The sequence below is a fragment of the Caloenas nicobarica genome, chromosome 1 (assembly GCF_036013445.1).
Source record: "Caloenas nicobarica isolate bCalNic1 chromosome 1, bCalNic1.hap1, whole genome shotgun sequence".
NCBI classification, from domain to species: Eukaryota; Metazoa; Chordata; class Aves; order Columbiformes; family Columbidae; genus Caloenas; species Caloenas nicobarica.
Window position 1 is genome coordinate 7,022,247 of NC_088245.1, and position 20,529 is coordinate 7,042,775.

Sequence of the window (20,529 nt, forward strand, 5' to 3'; positions counted from 1 at the left end):
CATTATGTACGGAAAGAGTAAAGCTTTAATAGGCACTACATGTATACCAGGTGAGATTGAAGAAGACAAGCAGGACTTGATAGAAACAAATCTATATTAATTAAGATGAACAATGCTAATAGAATTAATAGTGTATGAAATGGTATCGAGATGAACCAATGCTACTTCACCTTTCTTGTATTGCTTTGCAAATTGAGATTAACGTAACAGGGTTGGAAATACTGCACTGGAAAGCAAAAAGAGCTGTCAGCTGGGTCCATGTGGAACACGTGTGCCGTTATCTCAGCTATGAGAAGACACATCAGCATCCAAAGCGTAGCTCTCAGAACTATCTTTGTCCTTTGTTGTTTGAGACCTCTGGACTCTGAAATGGCCTTTTTTTCCCCTTGGAAAACAGTGCACTGAAAGCACCTCTCTTCAAATACATCCTCAATCTTACAGAAGGAAGCAAAAAACACAGTCGGGTTGTAAAACACGACAATCTAGTGACTGCGGTCATGTTTACAGTGTCCTGGTACCAACACATTTGGAAAACACAGGCTCCCTTGGCCAACATCTCAGGTACCTTCTTTGTGCCAGTGAGTTTCCAGTGCTTGACCCACCACTATGTGTAGAATCATAGAATGTCCTGAGTTGGAAGGGACCCACAGGGATCATAGAGTCCAAGTCCTGTCCCTGCACAGGACAACCCCACAGGTCACACCGTGTGTCTGAGGGTGTTGTCCAGTCTCCTCTTGAACACCGTCAGGCCTGGGGCCGTGACACCTCCCTGGGGAGCCTGTTCCAGTGTCCAGCACCCTCTGGGGGAAGAACCTTTTCCTAATGTCCAACCTGAACCTCCCCTGGCACATCTTCCTGCCATTCCCTCAGGTCCTGTTGTTGGTCACCAGAGAGAAGAGATCAGCACCTGCCCTTTGTGATGAAGCTGTAGCCACCATGAGGTCTCCTCTCAGTCTCCTCTTCTCCAGGCTGAACAAACAAATTACTTCAGCCGCTCCTCATACGGCTTCCCCTCCAAACCCTTCACCAACTCTGTAGCCTGTGCTTCTGCCCTGGGCGCAACTGGCAGGGTTTCAGTAACCAAGGGTGACCTGCACAGGAAGGGGCCATGACCTGCTCCAGCCAGCTCTGCAACCACTATAACCAAACCATCATGTACCAAAACTTCAGCCGGTTGCAGGAATCCCTGATGCCTCTACTAAAAGCATATTTTTAATAGCACGACAGCTCCTAGAGGCAGGAGAAATGGAGGAGATGTGGTGAGAAGCAGAAGAGCCACATGGAAAGAGATGTTGTTGGGGACATGGCTGGAGATGAGCTCTCAGGAGGTGGCACGTCATGCCACGGGACAGACGTCTCCAAGGCGACTTAAATAAACCATGACAACCACCACTTCCTTACAGTCTCACAACAACCGTAATTGGTAAGGCAAATTTCTACATTTTAGCCAATAATGAGATTTTAACTCATGACACCTCTTGTATACAATTTATAAGCTACTCTACCGAAAACATACCCATTACAATTTAGTCACTCTCACTGATAATACTCACTGTCGGTGCATTTTGTTTTGTACGATCTGATGTTAAACATCTCAAGAGACAGGGCCCATCGGTTCCCCATGCGGTTATTTTGCAGCTTAGCGTGTTTGCTGGGAACCTACTTCTCATTCCTTTTGTTCATTTCAAACAAGTCTATTATTATAATGCTTTGGTACTCTCACTGAAGTTACGTTTTTGTTCCCGAAATTCATTAGGTATTAACGCGGATTTTTTTTTAATGGCTATTTTAATAATCTATCCACTCCAATTCCATTTTAATATCCAAAGTCAACTAGAACTTCCATATTGATTTGCAGAATTGCAAAACAAAAAACGGTACTACAGCGAACAAATTAAATTGTGTTCTTAAGGCAGCAGCTATTAAAAATTCAAGACAGTGTCAGCTAAAGATGGTCCTAAGTATTGCAAACAGTAAATACTACAACAACAATGAGAATGGAGCAAAGCTGCCCAACAGATATTTCAACTGTGAGTCTTAAATAAAGGTTGGCCTTAAGGTGAGATACTTCACCTAAAGGGAAATGTTGTATCTCTTTCCAATCATTAGCAATTTCTACAGTTACACAAACAGGCAACTTCCCTCTGCTTCTAAGTATGTTCCTAGAAGAAAATCTAACTCTAGTTTTACCTACTTCTATTGCTATGGCAGGAAGACAACAGAAGTGTGTCTCCAGGTTCTCCAAGCTTCCTAATTCCCAGTTTGACACACAAATAAGGATACTGGGACATCACAGAATCACAGAACGGTTGGGGTTGGAAGGGACCTCTGGAGATCATCCAGTCCAACCCACCTGCTAAAGCAGGTTCACCAGAGCAGATCACACAGGAATGTGTCCAGGTGGGTTTGAATGTCTCCAGAGAAGGAGACTCCACAACCTCTCTGGGCAGCCTGGTCCAGGGCTCTGGTATCTCAAAGGAAAGAAGTTTCTCCTCATATTCAGATGAAACCTCCTGTGCTGATTCTGTGCCCGTTGCCCCTCATCACTGGACACCACTGAAAGGAGTCTGGTCCCATCCTCTTGACATCCACCCTTGAGATACTTATAAACACTGATGAGATCACAGAAGAATTGTAGATCTAGACTGAAACTACTCTTTAAAAGTCTCTAATCTTTACTTTCTACCACCTTCTCGGTGCCACAAGCAGCTTGAGTGCTTCATCCCACCAACGTTATTTTTTCTGCCCTATCAGCAACTCAGCCAAACTCTGGATGCACATTCACAGAGCCAAGGAAAGCTGCAGACAGGACACAGCCCAGGAAAAAAACAAGTTTAGAAACTACCGATAGTAATCAAGACCTATTGTACTTGGGCAAACAAGCCCTAATTTTCTGTCAGGTTCCCCAAATCCAGCAGCCTTCTGATACAAAAGACATTTTTCAGCTACTTATTACTTTAAGGTGTCAATGTAAACAAGATTACAGGTCAGTACAGTAAGTTTGGTACTGTCCCTCGACTTTCGGTTTCCAATGTGTATCGGCCTGATGTGTTAATTCACACTGTAAACACCTGATAGATGGGTCACGGGGAATTATGGGTCTTAGGGACTGTTTAAGGCTTTTGGCCTATAGTGCTTAATTTCAAATTCTTGTAGGAATAGCAGTTTCTTTCAGAAACGGTAGATTGCACAGGCTCAGTACTGCAAACCACAGTCAGGCTTGATCATAGTTAAAATCTGTAGTGCAATATAAACTGTTTTTTCAGTTTATATTTTTCAGTTCAGAAACTATGAGGGAAGATAGTTTCTCTGCTTATCCTAATTATATTTCTCCTATTAAGAGAGATTTTATTTCTCAGGAAAATAAAAATGTCACTTGCAATGAATTTGCTTTAAAGGAAAAAAAAAATCACGAAGCAGCCTTGATGGCACTCTCAGGTGAAATCTGCCTTATAACGAGACATCATTAGCATATAAGCAACAAATATCACGCAATTAGTGAAGAGACAGAGTATTTACATACATTGTTAATTTGTGCAGCACTCGTGTTATAAATATTTCAGATTTCTGTTACTATGCAGAGAACAAATTCTGCACAGGCTTTGCCTTTGTGACTAATGACATGACTGGAAAGGAAGTTTGGCCTCGTGACCAAGGTCCATCTACCCCACGCCATCACAAGAATGACTGCAGTGTGATGTAAAGGTGCCTTAAAGTAGCTTTAAGTTACAGCTACAGCAGCACAGAAACTGGCACACAGTGATTTGCCAGGCTCCATAACTGCATCTCAAATATACTACAGCATTGGAGACACAAAATCCAAGACTCCTGAAAACTGATTGCAGCAGCAACCGTAGCAGACATGAATAACATTCTACCATGGCTAATAAACAGGCAAATATCAATACAAGTAACAGGAAAAGTTCAGGAGTTCATAAGGATACCAAAAATCAATAAGCCACCTGAAAATCTGAACGCGCATGATTCAATTCCCATTGAAGTCAGAGGTGAACTTAGCAGTGACTTCAATTATTTTTGCACAAGAAATAATTCTGACATCCATTCTCCATTAAGAATGCCTAAACCAGCAGCTACAATACCAGACACGTGGTGTGGCAGCTGTGGTTTATCAACACAAAGACCTCTCTGTGTAAAATAGAACTGTTTGGAGGTCATACACCAAATTAACTCACCCAGATGAAGCAAAGGCAGTCTACAGGTGAAGGTCACTGTTTTAATCGACAGCTTATAAAAACAACGACATTACAAAATAGACGTGGGAGGTGGGAGAAAATCCCCCCCAAAAACGAAACACCCCTCCCACCTCCTCCAATAGTTTAGAAGTACATAGTTATTACTGAGTTTTCCGCTCATGGCTGATTCATCTGGATTGCACTTAACATTTTCAAACACAAATGCCAACACCAAGAATGGCAGAGTCTTGACTGAGTATCGTCAAAATTCACCAGTCAGCCCATGCTCGGTTTCTGCAAGACGGATATTTCCATCTGCCAACCATGGAAGTCCTAATACAATTTAATACTCTCACCTTTATTTGACAAAAAGACGCAGATTATTTGTTACAAAGAACGTACCTGACTGGATTCTGGTATTTTCTGACTTGACTTTATGATGCAATGTTAGGCCTCAAATCAGTAGATACTTCAGTTAAGGTTACTAAATATATGAATCATAAAACTACAGAATCATTTTGGTTGGAAAAGACCTTTAAGATCATTGAGTCCAACCGTTAACAGTGAAATTAAGTGAGATTTATCTCTGAAGGATTGGAATACACAGTTGTTCATATACAACTAATACGTAACCTCAAACGTGTTGGGTTCTTTTTTAAAGATGAACATTATAATGAAATTGTTTAAAATCTTTCCAAGAACTTCAAGTTCAGAATTACTTAAAACCAAAATGTATCTGCAATTTAATGAAGCTCGAAGTTTGGTAGACTATCAATTTTCATTCCCGAATAAAACATTCAAAAACATTTCACTCCCTACATAGCATCAAGTTACAGAACTAAAAAACAGCTAGAAATGGAATTGAAAAGCACAGTGAAAGGTTACCCAAAACTTACATAGTAGTTTCCAGAAGATATATTAGAAGGCATAATACTTTTACCAAACAGGCGATACAATAAAAAGTATAAATAGTAATACTAGAGAAGTCTTAATCTTATTTTCTTTTCAAGCTTGCTACTTACTGCAGAAACCCAAATCTATCTGTGACTTTGTAAAGACGATAATCAGCATCTTCCCATGGTTCAATCTGTGCACCTTCCCGTCCCTAAAAGAAAGAGTCAAATTAAGTTTTATGACACAATAAGGTAAGACACAGAAAACAGGATTCAACCACTCAAATGAAGGGGAGGAGAACACTAGTCCTATACTGACCAACCAAGAAAAAAAGCAGAGTAGTCCACCTGCCCCAGCCCTTCCAAACAGTATTTTCATCACAAGAAACCTCTTTTGGTCACTGCTGTACACAGCACAAATCTGAACCACTGATTTCAACCACAGCCTTGTAATAAACCTCACATCTGTTGTTGATGTCCACAAGAGTCCATCAAGATCCCCACACAGTGCCTTCTACTCATTTTATTTCCATAATCCATCTTTCCTGAACCATTACCCGACAACAGAACCGTGGACAGGCTCAAGTTGACGTCCACGCCGACTCCCAGAAGCTGTCACACAGAACGCAGCACTGAGCTTTCCCTCAACAAAGCACCGATTCACGTTCCTCTCTTCTACTCCAATTTTCACAAGACTTGGAGAAATTTATTTCAGCTCCATTATTTTCCAGTATGGGCTATGTACAGGTTACTGCGTGTGAAGAGAGGCAACCCCTCAGAACACAAACCATGTGCATGTTTGTTCATTATTAAAAAGTAAACACAGCCACTCACTTCAGTGCACACTGTGCAAACCACCACTAAGTCTAGTATGTAGAATGTTTCATGAACTCTACAAACAAGTCTATTGCTTAGCACTCTGATAACACTTATGAAGACTTACAAAGTGTTGGAAGAATATGTGAATACAGTGTAGGCATTCTAGGCATACTCTGTGCTTGACTTTACTTGACAAGCGGTTGAAGAAAAAAGTTACAACTAGGGTATTTCTTCAGTTCCTCACAGCAACCACAGAAGCGTTGAGGTTGGAAGAGACCTTAAAGATCATCAAGTCCAACCGTTAGCCCACACACTGCCAAATCCACCACTAAAACCCTGTCCCTAAGCAGCACATTTACAAGTAATCCCCTCCAGGGATGGTGGCTCCACCACTGCCCTGGGCAGCCTGTTCCAATGCCCGACAACCCTTTCCGGGAAGAAATTTTTCCTCATATCCAATCTAAACTTCCCCTGGTGCAACTTGAGGCCATGTCCTCTTGTCTTATCACTTGTTACTTGGGATAAGAGACTGATATCCCCCTCGCTCCAAGCTCCCTTCAGGCAGTTCAGAGATCAGAAGGTCTCCCCTCAGCTCCTGTTCTCCAGCTGAACCCCCAGCTCCCTCAGCCGCTCCCATCACACTTGTGCTCCAGCCCCTTCACCAGCTCCGTTCCCTTCTCTGAACTCGCTCCAGCACCTCAAGGTCTTTACTATAGTAAGAGGCCCAAAACTGAACCCAGGATTCACAGTGCGGCCTCACGAGTGCCCAGTCCAGGGGAACAAGTACAGTACAACCTGACAAACTATGCAGCTCACTCATCTTTTGCCTTTTTTTTTCTCATCTTCTCTGTAATGATGTAAGTGTTTCTATCATAACCATAACCAAAAAATAAATTAAAAAAAAATAAGAATCCTTCTGATCTCAGAGATATACTGAGCATTCTTGGAGATCTAAGTTTCATTACTTCTAATACACTACTTTGAAATAGCCCAAAGCAACTTGCCATACACCTGAAAAATGAGTTGATTGAGTCATTATCCAGAATATCCCCCTTTGGAAAGCAAATTTAATTCACCCAGAGGCAAATCTATCATGAAACCATCAGATTAGTACAACATAGAGTATTTTAAACAAAAGCTAGTGGGAACCATTATTCATTTTTAAACAGACATGTTACTAAAGTTAATTATAAAATGTCTTCAAAATCATTATCAGGTTCACTTACTCTGTCATACTTGGCAACTATCTCTGCTCGTTCTTGGGCAAGTTTGATAGCAGCATCCTGCTCAGCATCTGCACCTGCGGAGAATTAAAATAACATTATTCAGATTCTCTCCCTTGTGAACAAAGAACTGCAGCTAAACACTTGGAAAAAACAACTTCAGAGAGACTACTTGGATGGAGAAATGCCAAAACAATAGTATCAAAGGAAAATATGACCTCGGTGCATGTCTTGAATACTGTTCAGAGTAAAATACAGTTATTGGATGTTATCCTAACTGCTGAGTTTAGAGTGTAACCAAACTTCCAGCAATGCAGGTATTAGGTATTATTTGGGCAGGGAAAAATTTAATGAAATATAATAAGGGAAAGTGCAGAGTCTTGCATCTGGGCAGGAACAACCCCAGGTTCCAGTACAGGTTGGGGAATGACCTATTAGAGAGCAGTGTAGGGGCAAGGGACCTGGGGGTCCTGGTGGACAGCAGGATGACCATGAGCCAGCACTGTGCCCTTGCGGCCAAGAAGGCCAATGGCATCCTGGGGTGTATTAGAAGGGGGGTGGTTAGTAGGTCGAGAGAGGTTCTCCTTCCCCTCTCCTCTGCCCTGGTGAGACCTCATCTGGAATATTGTGTCCAGTTCTGGGCCCCTCAGTTCCAGAAGGACAGGGAACTGCTGGCGAGAGTCCAGCGCAGGGCAACAAAGATGATTAAGGGAGTGGAGCATCTCCCGTGTGAGGAAAGGCTGAGGGAGCTGGGGCTCTTGAGCTTGAAGAAGAGGAGACTGAGGGGTGACCTCATTAATATTTATAAATACATGAAGGATGAGTGTCAGGAGGATGGAGCCAGGCTCTTCTCTGTGACAACCAATGATAGGACAAGGGGCAATGGGTGCAAACTGGAACACAGGAGGTTCCACTTAAATATGAGAAGAAACTTCTCAATGAGGGCAACAGAGCCTGGAACAGGCTGCCCACGGAGGTTGTGGAGTCTCCTCCTCTGCAGACATTCAAAACCCGCCTGGACACGACCCTGTGTAACCTCATCTGGGTGTTCCTGCTCCAGCAGGGGGATTGGACTGGATGATCTTTTGAGGTCCCTTCCAATCCCTGACATTCTGTGATTCTGTGAAATAAAGTTAAAATAATATCCCACAACCTGCTAACTGAAAAACTGAACAAAGTAATAAAAGCTGCTAGTTGCCAATTCCACAAACATTCACATAGTCAAAGAAAGCTGGAACATACACTACTGGTTTAAAACAAAAGCGTGAACTATTTACAGGATTTGTAGAGAGGGATTAGAATACTGATGAATGCTGAGGAAATACTGCACAACGTCAGCTGAGAAGTTGCCCAAGACTTATTTCTCAGAAAACAGGGGAGGACACTGTTATGGTATCAGAGCTGCAACTTGAGCAGCCAGGAGGTGGAGCAAACATAAGGATATGACAACAGGAAGGTTGACAAGCAAGAAAAAAATGGATGCGTGGGTAAGCACTGGACATCAGTACATCGTGGATACAGCTGAGTTTACTACAGTGGTGGAGTTAAAGTTTAGATAAATCTGGTTTCATCAAGAGAAGGTGCAGCAGACTGCGTGCAAAACTGAATTAAGCTTCTTTGCTATGGTGCCCTTAGCAGAAACCACCTCTGGAACATAGACAGAAATGTAAAGGGGGCACCATGAAAGCAAAAAGATGCTGCTCCCAATGTTCAACAACATAATGCACTTCAATATCCCAAATGTGATTATTATTTCAAATTAATGAGGCAAATCAGCTTTAATCAATTACAAGTTTGTAAAAAATTCAACAGTGTTTTGATTATTAAAAAACAATGAACTCTAGATAAAAAAAAGCTTTAAAAAGGTTTGAAATAGTTTTCAAGCTCAGAGTGTTATAAAAATAACTCCAGGCGTGTGGTTTTCTCTTCACTATTTGGTTCATGGCAACATAACGAACTTCAGGGATTTTATATATCAACCATCCGGGCCATGAAATGGAAAATCAGAAGTTACAGTTTTCCATCATATGATATTATTAATACATTTGTATGCCCAAACTCAATATTTCTTTAATAAAACTTACTTATGTATTTCTCAGATATTTAGACAAGGAGTTGTGCCAAGGTGCCCTTCTAAGCCATCTGTTACAGATTTAGCATCGTCCCTGCAAGTTTTCACTGTATTTTCTTCAGGGGAACACAGAGAGAACCTCAGTGCGTCCCATCACGGACACAGGCACCAGTGTTTGGGCATCAGGCCCCAAACTTTTCTCTCTGGTGACCAGTGACAGAACCCAAGGGAATGGCAGGAAGATGTGCCAGGGGAGGTTCAGGTTGGACATTAGGAAAAGGTTCTTCCCCCAGAGGGTGCTGGACACTGGAACAGGCTCCCCAGGGAGGTGTCACGGCCCCAACCTGACAGTGTTCAAGAAGAGACTGGACAACACCCTCAGACACACGGTGTGAACTGTGGGGTTGTCCTGTGCAGGGACAGGAGTTGGACTCGATGATCCTTGTGGGTCCCTTCCAACTCAGGACATTCTATGATTCTAACAGTAACGCTTGTCCATAATTTCCCCTAACGGAAAGCCCGACTGCTTCTTTAAAGCTTTCACTTATGATCTCCAGAAGTTACACTTTGCTCTCCTCTTTCTGGCCCCCTTCTACTTGTCACCAACATTTGCCAGTCATATTACACCCATTTAATGGTGAGGACATCGAGCTTTGGCATTTTTTCCAGTGCATAGCAGAAGCAGCACACATCTATTTACACAATTATTTGAAGGGAAAAAGAAATTATGGCTAAGGATTACATCTGTTATGGTTAAGGATTACATCTGCTTTATTTGGAAGCTGATAAATAATTTCTTCCCTGTAAGGCAGGGGTGTCTAACTCATGTTCACCGGGGGCCATTTCAGCCTCGCCATTGCCTTCAAAGGGCCAAATGCAATTTTAGGACTGGATAAGTGTAGGTGTAGTTACACTTATACACTTACACCCCTGCTGCAAGGTGAGAAGCAAACTGACTCTTTTCATATAGCTCAACTTCTGGTGTCATCCAAGCAGTTCACTGTTCCTCCTGCTCCTTCAGGTGCTGGATCCACCTTTATTCCTAGACTTACATAGGACTGGAAGACACTGAGCAGTTTTATTTCAGGTTTTTGAGCACTATATATTCCCCAGCACAATTAAAACAATCTGGTTTTTATCCTTTACTAGTTGACGTACTATGCCTACTAACCTGACAACAGCCACTGAAGCCACCCAATCTACACCGACATCCAGCAGTAGATGAAGCTTAACACAACTTCCGAAGTGAGAAGCTAAAGGAATCAAAATTAAATTGCATTTTCTTCTGTAAGACACAGATCTGTGCTTACAGTAACTCTTTCCAGAAGGCCAATTATGTTTTTTTTAAAAGCAAACTTTATGCTTGCTTAGAAAGCTGACATTCCTTCAGAGAATTCAAGTACTGAGCAATGCTGATCTTCGCTTCTCCAGTGGGCAGATGTGGTGGAAAAGGTTACTTGTTTAAATTATGACTGCCACCAGGCTTCAAGAAATGGGCAAAAAATCCTATCGCTTTTTCCCAGTAAAATAGAGATTGGATTTGATTCGAAAAAGCACAGCTGAATAATAAGTAGTCAATATTACAATACACAGTAGTCAAGACATTAAAGTGGTAAGTAGTCAATACATTTTTTATTAACAGTATTTTCTTAAAAATAGATTACTACTTGTATTTAAAAAATACACCACAAAGGACATGACAGCTCTTCAACAACACAGATGAAATAAGTGGCAGAAGGTGAAACAAAGTTTAAACCTTTGCTCAGAAGAATGCAAAACTGTATTTGCACCAGACATCGAATACCAATATATGCTGAAAACCTGGTCATGGCTTACGTTCCTTTCCTCTGCATAAGTAACATATGAATCAGAGTTGGGCATGTTCTGTGTCTCATGACAATTCAACTACATTTAGTGTGGAAATTATCACATTTATTGCCTTTAAAATAATCCTCTCCCAGAATCATCTAAACCTTCTAGTTGCACTGAGATAGTTTAATGTTACGTTAATCCATCCATACTGAAAACTCGGGAAACAGCTTGAGACGGGGACAAGAGGTTATATGTCGAGAGAGAAGCATAAAATATTATTCTTCTTATATGAGGAATTTTTTAAATATCTCCAAGTTAGAAACTACAAAATGATTCCTGATAAAATAAAAGCTAAATGTGGGAACAAGAAAAATTCTTCATGAAATATGTTCCTAAGCACAAAAATACATCGCTACAAAATTAAAGATGAATAACTGGTATTCTAAAGTCTTATCAGTTCTATTCAGTAATTCTTCTCTCACTGAAAGCAGATAAAGATGTGAAACAAGTATGATTAAATTTTCTAATTAAAAGTCAGCATTACAGATGATCAACACCACCTTATACACAAAACAGTGCAATCTCAGATGAGGCTGACCTTAATATATAGACAATTAACTAGTACAGAGAACAGATTTTGACTTAAAATTTTGTAAATATATTATCAACGACCTAAAAAAAAAAAAGTATAATCAACAGTGATAAAATCTGCCAATGATGGCATACTAAACAGCATGTAAGTCCCCAAAATAATTGGTCAGGTATACAAGGTACAATGAGTGTGCTTAAAACCCTGCCAAGCAGCAACTTCACACATCTAAGCTTTTCAAACAGGTAAGTCATAAAAAGAAAGGCCAGGAACAAAATTTGCTGAACAGCTGGTCTGGCACCCATAACACTCACCATTATTTTCCCATCATCGCTCTGTCATGCTGACCTGTTTCCTGTATTTACAAATATTACACATTTATAAGTGTTGGAAAGCAGCATGCAAAGGAACTGAAACATCTTTACAACCAGAAAATGAAAGAGAAAATTCCTATCTGCAATGGTGTGAAAAAGGACCGATATAACAGCCAGATTACCGCTTTTCCACTACACTTGGAAATCGTATTATCATAAAATAATATGTCAGTGCTGCTGAGATGAGCAGTAAACTGCTGGATTGAAACTTTCAAAAGGATACTTAAAAGATGGGACTAGCACTGGATTAATTCCACAACTCCCTGATTTTAAACTGCTAAAGAGTCAGGCCTGATCCATTAGACACCTGCGGATCTCCATCGGCCCTACAAAGCAACAGGCAAGCGGTGCCTAAAACATCAGTCCGAGCTTTCTTCTTTGTCACTCTTATTAGAGTCTCTACTTATTAGAGTCGCTCCTTACCAATTATCGAAGAATTGAAAAAGACACACTTTCTTCAAGAACAGAAAGTGGTGACGGCATGTAAAAAAATGTAAGTGGCACAGGCAAAAAATTAAAGTAGTCCTACACAAGGACACAATCTTGAGTCTCCAGTACTTATTGTGAGAGAGGAAATAAGTGATCTGGACATGTCAGCATTACTTAGTAGCAACGAATTTACACATGAATTGTGTGTCATCCTCTTATCCACTATGAGGTGGCCTCTGCTTCATAATCACATTTAAAATAAAACCCCACATTTTTAAAGCTAAAGGTATTTTTTTTTAATTTCCAAACCCCTGTCCAGCTCAGTCAGTTGATATAAAAATGGATGAACAATACTCTAAATTAAAATAAATTCCTAAAAATGGCAACAAACAGGCTTCTTACACAAACTTAAAGACCAAACAGAAACTCCCAGTTCCTACTAAAGAGCTGCAACTTTAAGTATCTCGCAGCTTGCGAGGAATATTGGGAAAACAGCTTGTTTTTGCAGAATTCCAGATTCTTCCAATCCTAAGGAAGAAAGGCAAGTGCAGTACATTTAAGCAAGGAACTAATAATATTAATAGACATCAAGCAAAGAAATGAATGCTCTATAACGAGTGCAAGACTAACTGTAGCGGACCAGCTGCCATAACTGACGTATTTGACAGCAAACCAATAGCTCCGAGTAAAAATAAACACTATTGAACAGAAAATAAGGGCATGACCTACAAATAGATGTAAAAACGAAACTCTACCTATTAGTAAAATTATCTCAAGGGTAGGAATTTTTGCAAGAAACCAGGTACTGCTACAGAGCTACAGTTTGATAGATCCAATCCAACTCCTGCCTTACTCTTGCCTTTGTGCCACCTTCTCTGTTCTGTTTCAGAGAGGAACAGCAGCTGTAGATGGGGGCATCTACAGACACCAGAGAACCTTTGGTCCAAGGTCCCCCCATCAACTACCTAAAATACAGTTTTTTAACACAATAGGGGAGAAAGGGAAAAAAAAAAAAAAAAGGAAGAAATAAAACTGGTAATAATGTATTTTTGTATTAATTTAAGTTACCAAGGCAAACACTGAGGATTCTTCTTGCAGCCCCAGCGGTACCGCAGTTTTCCAAAATAAAGGAGAGGGAACCAGCAGCACTACCCGTTGTGTTTCCAGTCGCCAAGGAGCAGCTGAGCAGCCTGCAACAGCCGGGCTATAACGCAAACAGCCCATAGTTACCCCTGGTTTTTGCGTTGCTGCTGAGTGAGGAATTGCCAGAAGGCGGTAAAATGCTGGTCTTTTCCACAAGAGGAAAAGCGTTTGCTCTTCGAGGTTTACTAAGTAGCTGTAGTTTGAAATCTACTTGCATAATCCTGCATGGCTTCTAACCCTGTTCAGCTACGAAACTGCAAAATAGTAAAACAAAGCATTTTAAGAAGTGGTTTTCATCTGCAATCCACTGAGCATGCCTCTCTAGTCCATGCAAAAGTAGTCTTACAATCTATAGGAATGATCTTTGGCGTAACTCAAACTCACTAGAGAGATTCTCGCCGAAAACAGTCTAAAAATGGCCGGATAGACAGAGGATCTCACGTGGAAAAGGTAACAGCAGCTGCACAGAGTCCCACCAAGAGCCTCAGCATGTTCTTTACACAGATCAAAGGAGTGTGTAGGTACAAGCTACATTATAGTGCTTACGCATTATCAGCAGCATGATAAATTGCCTCTTACAGATGTACCATAAATTTAAGTATAATCATAGAAGCATTTAAGTTGGAAAAGACCTTAAAGATCATCAAGTCCATCCGTTTGCTTAACAGTGCCAAATGCACCACTAAACCATGTCCCCAAGCACCACATCTACGTGTCTTTTAAACCCCTCCAGGGATGGAGACTCCACCACTGCCCTGGGCAGCCTGTTCCAATGCCTGACAACCCTTTCCAGGAAGAAATTTCTCCTAATGTCCAATCCAAACCTCCCCTGGCACCACTTGAGGCCATTTCCTCTCATCCTATCACTTGTTACTTGGGAGCAGAGACCAACACCCCTCTCACTCCAAGCTCCCTTCAGGCAGTTCAGAGATCAGAAGGTCTCCCCTCAGCTCCTGTTCTCCAGCTGAACCCCCAGCTCCCTCAGCCGCTCCCATCACACTTGTGCTCCAGGCCCTTCCCCAGCTCCGTTCCCTTCTCTCGACTCGCTCCAGCACCTCAAGGGCTTTCTTGTCATGACGGGCCCAAAACTGAACATGGGATTCACAGTGGGGTCTCACCAGTGCCCAATACAGGGGGACGATCACTGCCCTGGACCTGCTGGCCACACTATTCCTGATACAAGCCCGGATGCCGTTGGCCTTCTTGGCCACACCACTGGCTCATGTTCAGCCTCTGTCGACCAACACCCCCAACAATAACACCTCATCCCCCGTGGCTGAGGGTCAGTGCATTAACAGCATCCTGCATAATCTTATCCCAAATTCTGAAAACGAGATTTCTCCTTTTTTTCTTCTTTGACCCCTCATCACTGCCTCAACTGCAGAACAATCTAAAAACCCCCAAAAGACTTGGAACATGCTAATTTGTTTTCCATTACTTCACTCAAATTCTTGCTTGTTTGCACATTACACATTCCAGTGCACAAAGAGCTGCACTGGCACAGATCCCTGTCTGCAGGCACTGCCACCAGCTGCTGCACATCTACACATTCAAAGCACATTTCAGAGCAATAAACAAAACATTTTGTAAGTCTCTCCTCATAGCAGAAAGTCCCTTTAATACCCAGGCTGTTTGTTTTCCTTCCAGTCCACACCCACAAAAAATGAAATAAAATCCACGACATACGCTTACTTGTATTTTCTCGTAGGTAGTTGACATTGGAAAGGAAAAAATCATGGTAAATACCTGCACATAGATATTAAACCTGTTCCTACCAAAAAAAGACTAAGCATCATTTATTATACTTTCTTCTCCTCTTCATGCAGAGAGAATTACTTTTAACATAAAGTGAAATAGTTAGTTAGAAAAGCAATCCCTTTTACGTAGCAACACTTCCTCAAGAAAACATTCTTTCCAGAAGTTAACTGAGCTACATCTCTTTCACCATTAAATATAATTATCTACCTTATTAGTATTAAGTATAACTCAAGAGTTATCACTAATTCAAAATGAGAAGTAAACCAGCACATAACAAAAACAACTCAAGACCAGTATGTAAAATAAAACGCCATTTTACCCGTCTTTAGATGGCGATTTTCCGCCCACTCCTTGCAAAGCTCTGGTTTAGTCTTCATGAAGTAAACCTGTTCCTTTCTAGACCATATTCCAAATCAGTTTATCAAAAACGAACGGGGGAAAGTTTTCTCCTCCTCCACCAGCAGCGTTTGCTCCACATAACTGAGCCACTTGACACGTGCTGCTCTTTCTTTTTTTGCCACGACGAGCTGCAGATCCTCAAACAAAGCTGCTGTTTGTTAATACCGAGTGTCCCGCAGGCACCGCGCTCGTGTTCTCCACCCCGGCCCACAGTCCCGCGCTCCAGCTCATAATAAACAAGGGGATTTCAACAAACGGCCTCAGAGGATGCTGCTCCTGTAACACATCGCTGTTGTGCTCTTGGATAAGAATTCTTACTGGTATTTAGCAAGTGCTGCAGGAAAAGCATCTTATTTAAAGGACTTAGCAGAAATGGAGCTTGAAGTACCCTATTTCTGGCTTATTACCTAAGAAGCCATGAAATTAAGTCAGGCTAAAAATATGGTTTTAATTTCTGTAACTGTTTAGCACTCCCTGCTTACAGGATGGAGATTTTACGTATTTTCTAGTTAAAACTCCTCTATTGTTCAGGATATCTTGGGGACCTGAAATACCTAGGATGAATGGAGTTGACAACAATGTTTTCACTGACAAAAGTATCATAATTCAAGATTTAATAGTCAGAATTCATCTGCTTTTTGAAAGCTGGTATACAGTCAGCATCCTCAAAACCCGAAAAACAGATCTCCACGTCAAATATTCAAGGACACACACATCAAGCCATCCTCCTGCGTAGATTTTAGTCCTTACACATGCTCTGTCAAGCAAAATGTCAGTTCTGTGATGCTTACAGCCTGGAGCAAGCCATTTCTTAACCTAAGCAAGTCAGAGCATGTGCTGCCAGACCTGCCTTGGAAGCCTCATGTGGGCTCCCAGCTTTTGTGAAGCCAAGAGAAAGATGATGAGTGAGACTGTTCAGCCTGAGAGGGATCTTACCAACGGCCATGAGTACCTGAAGGGAAGGTGCAGGATCTCTTGAGTGGTGCCCAGTGACAGGACCAGAGGCCACGGGCACAAATTGACGCACTGGAGGTGCCACCTGAACTTCAGGAAACACTTGTTAACTGTGAAGGTGACTGAGCACTGGCACAGGTTGCCCAGGGAGGTTGTGGAGTCTCCATCCTTGGAGATATTCAAAAGCCACCTGGACATGGTCCTGGGCAGCTGGCTGCAGGTGGCCCAGCTTGAGCAGAGGTTTGGACCAGATGACCTCCAGAGGTCCGTTCCAACCTCAACCAGGCTTTGGTTTCCTTGCACCCTAAAAAGTGTTAAAATGTCAGGAACAGGAGATCTGATCAAGTGTGCTAGACTATTCATTTTTCCCCAGGGACTTGGAAAAAAAAATAATAATAATAATAATTCCTTCAATTGTTTTTAATCTTCCTCCCCGCATCACCTGGCAGAGCACTGAGCCTGGAAACGAGCAGCACCTCCTTTGTCTCAACCACTCCTCACTCCTCACAGATCCTACCCAAACCCAGGTGTCAACAGTTTAGTCTATGGATTCAGTATGAGGCTGAGCCAGTTGATACCCAGCTCTGCATGACACCCACCTCTGGGCATGTTTCCCTCAAAACTGGCATTTTCTTGCTGCTGACATTCGTACACACACAGTAATCTTGCTACAAGAAAAATCACCTTCCATTTTTCTCATGATAGAACCACTGGATTGGTTTTGAAAGGTTTCCTTACCTGAGAGAACATTTGTGGGGAAGACAACAAGAACTTGCACACAATGAACAGAAGTGCTCATTCCAGGCTACGGATACCTTAACCACCTGAAAACAATTTCCTTTTTAACATCACTCATACTCTTTTGCTGCACATCACCCTCTGGAAGCAAGAAGTTAACAGCTTTATTACACTGATTTTTTTTTTTGTATCCTTAATTGGTTTTCAAGTTTAGTATTTCTATTTTTGTGGGTGTTTTCAAGCTCTTATCTCACTTTTAAGCAACAATTGACTAAAGGACTCACAGGAACGCTACTAATATTATTTAGTTATTGCAACATGTCTATGACTTTATTTTTAATAACACAGCCTTGTTCAATGTATTAGCTAATAGAGCACTGAAAGAACAAAATTCAGAACACGCCAGCGATAAAAAAGAAAAAGAACATAATCTAATAAAGCACAACTTGGCCACTTACTTAGTCTTAATTTGCAATTATTTTTTATGTGTGTTCCACATAAGTAAGCACACCTTAAAAATAGCTCGTCTCCATCAGCTGTGCCTACAACTAACCCAGCTGGAAGCTGCAGTTTGAATATTCGTGTCATCACCTCGCTATTAAGCCTCATGAATGTTACCACAAGGGTTACACAAAGTGGAATGACAAGAACTGGCAGGGCTCTGCTGCAATCCCATTTCAGCGAGTGGTGTGTGCGCAGCCATGCGCCAGAAGATAATTAATTTGCTGAAGGTTAACATAATCAGTTGCAAAGCCAGAAGAAACCATAATGGCTAATTTGCGACAAGCTGCACTGAAAAGAGGAAGCCCAATTTTGAACAACGCTCCACTCTTGAAAGAAAATTAGGAAAAAAACCCACAACCCCTACATACAACCCACCCTCCTGCCCATGACTCTGTCAACACAACCCAAAACATTTATGGAAGCTCTTAACAGACTTAAATGTAAAGACTCGGGCTGGGTATAATTTGAGGCTTGCCAGTATGTAAAGACTGGTCTGACTTGTGCAACAAGTAGCTAATGTCTTATGTCTAAGCTTAAGTCATCTTTTGTTTTCCTTCTTCCCAAGGGTGTAGTTGGCATCTGCCCTTTTCACTAGTTTATTACTAATTTTCTCTTTCCTCACTGCTATGAAAGGGCAGCATTATGACCATTATGAAGTGGTCCTTCACCTATACATTTCATCTTTAAGGAGATGTAAACACTGTGCTGACTTAAGGAACATCAGCCCTACAAACAGCTGTTCAAGTGGTGATGGGAGCAGATTTACATTCTCGCTGCTCCAGACAGAGAAAACTTTGTTTCTGCAACACATTATAACCCAGCAGCAAAGACACGACAAAGATCCAGTCTTCATGGAAATAAAGGGGAGGTTTTCTACTACATGGAAATCATTTTGCAGCCTTCCAAAGATTAAATTTCCTGGAACTCCTACTGTGGCAAGAATTGATCCCGCTGTAACATGTCACTTGTGTCATCTACAGCCCGTGAGAATCACTCCCACACTCCCTTTGAAATCCAGGAGCTTTCTCAGTACTGGCCTTTTTAATTAATGATTTAATAAAATATGCTGCAAATCAGCTGCTGTATTATATGGTAAGATCAGACACTTGACCACAGAAGCAGTTATTAGCAGATTAAAAATATATATTTCAGGAATTTTACTCTCAACATAAGGTAAGTCAAGTCACCCTTTCCACACCAGCACCTTTTCAGGTACTGGTTGTGATTTTAGGCAAATTTAGCTTAAAATGCCATTTTTTTTAGACCCCTTGTATTTTAAAAGTATATTATGTCTGCAGTCTCCACAGGCTTTCAAAAACTAAAATATCCCTTTCTGCCCACTGACGTTACTTCTTTTAACCATGACAGGCTGCTAAACACACAAGCAAAATGATATTTCATCAAGGTTGAACATAACAGTTCTCTGCAATAAATTTCCTCTTCATTTTCCCAATGCCATACATCAGGATTACACATAAAAATCATTTTTCCCACCAACTTAAATCAAACTAACATTTTTTTTTTAAGATTACTTGAAATTTTGACACAAGTTCAGACATAGTTTCCTATTTCCTCTATTGTACGTCTTCACTAGTAGTAGACGATGAATGTTTTCGCAGCATTAAGATTTGCAGTATCAATTTAAACAGAAAAATGGTTCTAATATTTTAGATTCCAGCACAAGGCAGAACATTTCATAAGAAGAGCTATGCTTCCCACATTAACAGACTTATATTTAAGTCAGATGCCACACTACACTGATTACGTTAAGTCTCCTGGTTAATCATTTTTATCTCAGCATTAGTCAAAATTAATGGAGCAAACAATAATTATATTTTAAAATTCAGTGTTAATGCTGTGCAGTCTATTCCCAGCTTAAAGCATCACCAAAAAAAAAAAAGTTTAAGTATACTCTGGAAGAATTTTCTGAAAGTTGCTCTTCATTTTGGAAGAAGCTGTTTCATTTCTTCTCTAGGGCTACAAAAGTTACAACAGCTCTCCAGTTACAGAAGTTTCATCTATATTTGTATCATTCTACTGGCTAAAATAAAACGGTTTGTTCCTTGATCCCAAGGGTCTCTTCCAACCAAAATGATTCTATGATTCTACACAGACAATCTTTGAATACACTGACATACACGCAGTGCAACTCATTTAATTACACAGCCAATTTAACTGATTAAAACAGGAAGAGAAGGAGGGTTTGTTTTTGTAGTAGGTGTTATTCTGCCAGTTAATAAGACTAAAAAGCTCCAAGCCAGCCCAGAAAAAACACCAGCACTGACTCAAGGCGGCAGGAGTAAAACTTCACCAGCATCGTGGGGAAGAAGAAACTGCCCTGGCCCTGCCCGGTGGCCACAAACTCACCTAATGGCTGACGCGACGTTTTTGCCCAGTTAAACCAGATGCCGAAACCTCCCTGGACCTTGCATGACACGGAAAAGGGTTCGCAAACACCCAAGAGATGAGCGGGTACCGATAATACCAGCTTTTACTCACCAGCTGTGCATACACCACCCGTCTTTTATTTTTCTGCCGTATCCTAGAATAGACATCACGAGGTACCCAGGGATTAGTCCTTCCCCAAAAGTGTGAGGAAAAACCAGCCTCCAGCCTCTGCCAAAACTTGA

At 41.3% G+C, this 20,529-nt stretch overlaps 1 protein-coding gene across 2 annotated transcripts in view; it reads right to left on the bottom strand.

The window, feature by feature from the left end:
• The window catches only part of USP6NL (USP6 N-terminal like), a 125,124-nt gene that overhangs the window by 59,569 nt on the left and 45,026 nt on the right, over positions 1 to 20,529 (bottom strand). For both annotated transcript variants that reach the window (XM_065644523.1, XM_065644533.1), the window contains 2 exons: positions 7,132 to 7,205; positions 5,216 to 5,298 (listed from right to left, as the gene is read on the bottom strand). In XM_065644523.1, coding sequence (XP_065500595.1) covers positions 5,216 to 5,298; positions 7,132 to 7,205 — 157 coding nt within the window. The remainder of the gene's footprint in view (positions 1 to 5,215; positions 5,299 to 7,131; positions 7,206 to 20,529) is intronic.